We start from the raw sequence: 4,669 nt of genomic DNA, 5'->3' as shown, positions 1-4,669 counted from the left end.
GTGTTGTCACATGAAAAGATATAATAAAATATTTACAAAAATGTGAAGGGTGTACTCACTTCTGTGAGATACTGAATTTTTTCTGCAATTATACATTTTAGGTGCAGGGAATAGCACATGTTTTCTTAGGGTGTGCCTTTAGCCCCGTTGAACCGTCTATTTTCTAACTGTGACAAAACTTTGCCAGTGATTCATTCAGTTTTGCTTTTGTGATCAAACAGGCTTAATGTCATTTAGTTAGTGGGGGGTCTGTTTAAATGAGAACAGACATGCATCAAGATATTCAGCAAGGGATTCTCTAGAGCACAGAGACAAAAGGGGATTATGCATTTTTAATTATATAGTTTGGCTGTTAATCAGTATGGGGCTCCAGCAGTACAGCAGGGAAATTCTGGCAGCCTGGAGTGATGTGGAGGGCAAACGCAGGCCTGAGGGATCTCGTCAGCACTGGCAACCTTCCAACAGCTCAGTTCACTCAAATTCACTGTTTTATGTTCACAGAGCAGCTCTGTGCCTCTGACTGTAGTTATAGCTGTGTGTATGCATGGGTGGATCTAAATTAAAACTAGTGTGTGCTTTTAAGATGGTCCAGCTAACAAAACTGTTTTACAAGCATAATTCATTCCTGAAATCTGTTCATACAATTCTCATTAAAATGCTCATAAAATTCTTATCACAAATAACAAAAAATGTATCCTTTGTCATTCATTTTAAAAGCAAATAATCAATCTGATCCATATGAACAAAATAATTAGATCAGAACATTTCAAATCATGTCCAGATAATCAAAGCGCCACCTAACAGGATTAGGGTAAAATTAGGAACATTAGGATTAGGGTTAGGATTGTATTTATGCAACATCCTCATAACCCTGTCCGCCTCATCACATTTCATTCATCAAACAGAAACTCATAAGTCATTCATTGTTTCTTACATTTCTGTGAGTAATAACACCTTCCAGAGGAATACTTTTCTGCAAGATGTGGTTGAAATATAAACTATATGTGCATTAAAAGATGGGTCAAGGTCAATGAAAATGTCTATATTACTGTACAGTATTGGACAGCTAGTTACATTTCTAAAGCAGACATTCCGGTTAATTTGTGATTTATTTATTCAATATGGGCACTTACATGTACTTACAGTGTACATATGGGTAGGTTCAGTTATTACCTAGTTATTGTATGTACTAAAATAACATAATATGTACATGCGGAAGAAGACTGTAGAATATAGTGCTACCGAAATTTCAGTATTGATTTAATCAAAATAGTATCGTTAGTGCATGTATGCATATGACTAGAAAACACTGAAACAACCATGCCATTAGTTTTAACTAATTAAATATTGGTATAATCCAAAATCATGGTACCCATAGAGGAGAGGAAAAAAAGAAAAAGAAAAAAAAGATGCATTATTTTGTTTATATAATTGAATATATGTATATATTTAATTATTATAATTTTTTTTTCTCAGCATTGAACTAAAACATTTCTGACTACATATGACTGTGGTTTGATTTATGAGATCACAAAAAGGTTTGGATCTGGTTTGCACTTGTATTCAGCAACTCAGACACACTAAAATATGTGACTCTGCCTACATTTTTGGAAAACTTTAAATTCATTACTCAAGATACAATTCACTCCAGTTGTATATATATATCCCTAACCCTAAGGTCCACAAGCCAGGACTCAAACTCTGGACACCCAAAATGCTACAGCTCTATATGTCGGCACACTTTTTTACAGAAGCAGGTTAACGTTTACAAAGCAATCAATACCTGTAATCCAGTTATCTTGAGTATACACAATTCATCCTAAAATAAGTGAATTGACATGTTGTTCAGGGTTTTAAGTGAGTTTGTAGGCAGCCACAGTGGTGTGTCCTGAATTTGTCTGAACAGGCAAACACAGATAAATTACTGTTAACCAATTAACAGGTTTTTACCATTTTACAGTCTTTCTACAGTTAAAATTGGGAGAAAGGGATAGATCAGGGGTGGGGAACCTTTTTTCTATCAAGGGCCATTTACATTTTTGTAACATCCTTTAAGGGCCATTCTAAATTTTTGAACATATATCACTAACCTCTCTAATGCGATGGTTGGAACTGCTTCTCTTTGGCGAGGTGTCTGATGTTAGATGGCAGTGATGACGATGCTACTCGCAGCTGGTTTTCCAAGTTTGGGTCAGTCAGTCTTGAGCGGAATCGAGTCTTTGCAAGAGTCAGTTTTGAAAAGAACTGCTCACAGCAGTAGGTTGTCCCAAACAGAGATGCAAACTTCAGTGCATGTCTCCTCAGAATGGGAAAATCCTCAGAACGTACATACAGTTTATAGAACTCAAGCAGAGGGAGGTTGTTGTACTTTGCTTTGAGCTCGTCATTGCTTTGCAGCTCAATTATTTCATGTTGTAGGTTGTCAGGTACTTCAGATGGTTCCACATTAAATGGCGTAGCAAATATGTTCAGTTCATTTTGTTTACTTTTCATGTCCTGAAACCTCTCGCCAAATGCCTGATGCAGTTTTGCACACTCACCAGCATACTCAGCTGTCATAGCAGGCTTTTGTTCTTGTAGAGTAGGAAAATGCACAGTGTTACCCGTTTCCAGTTGCAATTGCCACAGCTTTAATTTCGCCTCAAATGATTTCACGTTTGAAAGCAGAGAGCTGAGAAGCTGGTTCGGACCTTGGAGCTTGACATTCAGCTCTGACAGGTGCTTGGTTATGTCCACCATAAAGGCCAAATCACACAGCCACTTGTCTTCACTGAGTTCCACAACAGGTTTTCCCTTAATCTCCATGAATTGTTTTACTTCTTCCCTCAAATTGTAAAACCGTGAAAGCATATCTGCACGACTCAGCCATCGCACCTCACAATGGTAAACCAGATCTCCATACTCGGACTCAAGATCACTCAGTAACTCTTTGAACTGGCGGCTGTTTAGCCCTCTGCTTTTGATGAAATTTATGGTGGAAACAACAGTTGTCATTACACTCTGGAGCTTCAGGGAATGTGCACACAGACTCTCTTGATGTATGATACAGTGGCATACAATTAAATCACTTGGATCAAGATTGAGACGACTCATTTCTTTTTTGACCAATGCAGTTAATCCCTTTTGCGAGCCAAGCATGGCTGGCGCTCCATCTGTGGCAAGGCCACTTAACTTTTCAAATGGTAATTCAAATTTATTCATTGCCAAAACAACTTGCTCAAACAAATCCTCACCTTTGGTAGTGCCATGCATGGATTGCAAAGACAGCAATTCCTCTGTCGTTTCAAACTCAGCAGTAATTCCACGCACAAAGATGGCTAGTTGGGCGGTATTAGTTATGTCCGTTGTTTCATCGCAGGCCAGAGAGAAAAACTGGAATTTTTTTGCAGTGTCATTCAGTGTTGTTTCAATGTCTTGAGCCATATCAGTAATCCGTTCTGCGACAGTTCTTCGAGATAAACTGACACTTTGGAAGAGTTTTATTTTGTCTGGTGCAAGCAGCTCCGCAGCGGCAACAAGACACTCTTTCACGAACTCTCCTTCTGAATGAGGTCTCAGTTTCTTTGCTATTAGCTCGCTCACCACAAAACTTGCATGAATAACGTTCTCCCTGTCAGAATGCGGTCTTGTGAAAACTGCTTGTTGGGCACTCAAACTCCGCCGAAGAGTGTTAACTTTATCCAAGCGCATTTGTCCTTGCAACTCAATCAGTTTAGCATGCTTCGAGCTGTAATGACGCTCGAGATTGGCCTTTTTCATCACTGCAAGCGCATCTCCGCAAACTAGGCAGACTGGCTTGCCTTTGACTTCAACAAAAAAATAATCGTTTGTCCATTTTTCTTGAAAAGCACGACATTCTGCATCTACTTTTCTTTTCTTGCCTGTCGCCATGATGCTTATCAGCGACGACAACCGTGAACGTTACGTGCATGTTTCACGTTCACGCTGACTGTGACCCAGACAGGCAACCCTATTTCATATAATTATAAATTATCTATAATATTATATTTCTATTTTTTTATATATATATATCTGTCATTTTTCTATCACAGGAAAATTAATTGCTGTGTAGCTTTTTTTTTTCTCTCTCTCTTCCTGAGGGAGGAGGGGGGATTTTGAATTGACTGATGGGCCGGATCAAACTGTCTCGCGGGCCGCATACGGCCCGGAGGCCGGACGTTCCCCACCCCTGGGATAGATGATTACTGGAGATGGAGAATTTATTTTGTACCATGCTTTTAATTTGCCCACAAAAATGTGCATAAAATAATTCATATTAATACAAGTAACTGAGCTACTGATAGGGATATAAAATTATGTTTATTCATTAATATTGTAGAGCATAAATATTGTGTAATTATTATTATTATTCTGTCAAAAACAAAAGGAATATGGTTATGTATTTTTCTCAAACCGATTTCACATTTTTATTTCAAAACACTGCAGTTTTTGCTAGGTTGGCAATGCAAGAAGCACAGGAAATTCTGTTTAATAAATTATTCATACAACCACTACATCATAACTTGGCATTTTATAAAAGCGGTCACCTGTGGAAACCCAGGGCAAACAAATAATGAGGACCCTGGAGGAAGATGAGAATTAAGGGTGAGATTTTAATGCCCACAACTGAAAGTTTAAGAAAAGGAGAGCAAAGAGGAGAGAAGTGAGT

General features: G+C 38.3%; 1 protein-coding gene across 1 annotated transcript; it reads right to left on the bottom strand.

Moving 5' to 3' along the window:
• Nucleotides 1–2,094: 2,094 nt before the first annotated feature.
• Nucleotides 2,095–3,891, bottom strand: LOC306886351 (general transcription factor II-I repeat domain-containing protein 2A-like; the record flags this gene model as incomplete). Its single annotated transcript, XM_079443392.1, has 1 exon — nt 2,095–3,891. One exon carries the CDS (start codon nt 3,889–3,891, stop codon nt 2,095–2,097), a length of 1,797 nt encoding a protein of 598 aa, XP_079299518.1.
• Between the last annotated feature and the right edge of the window lie 778 nt (nt 3,892–4,669).

This window comes from Barbus barbus (genome assembly GCF_936440315.1).
Source record: "Barbus barbus genome assembly, chromosome: 20".
NCBI lineage: Eukaryota > Metazoa > Chordata > Actinopteri > Cypriniformes > Cyprinidae > Barbus > Barbus barbus.
This window is presented reverse-complemented; position numbering and strand designations above follow the sequence as displayed.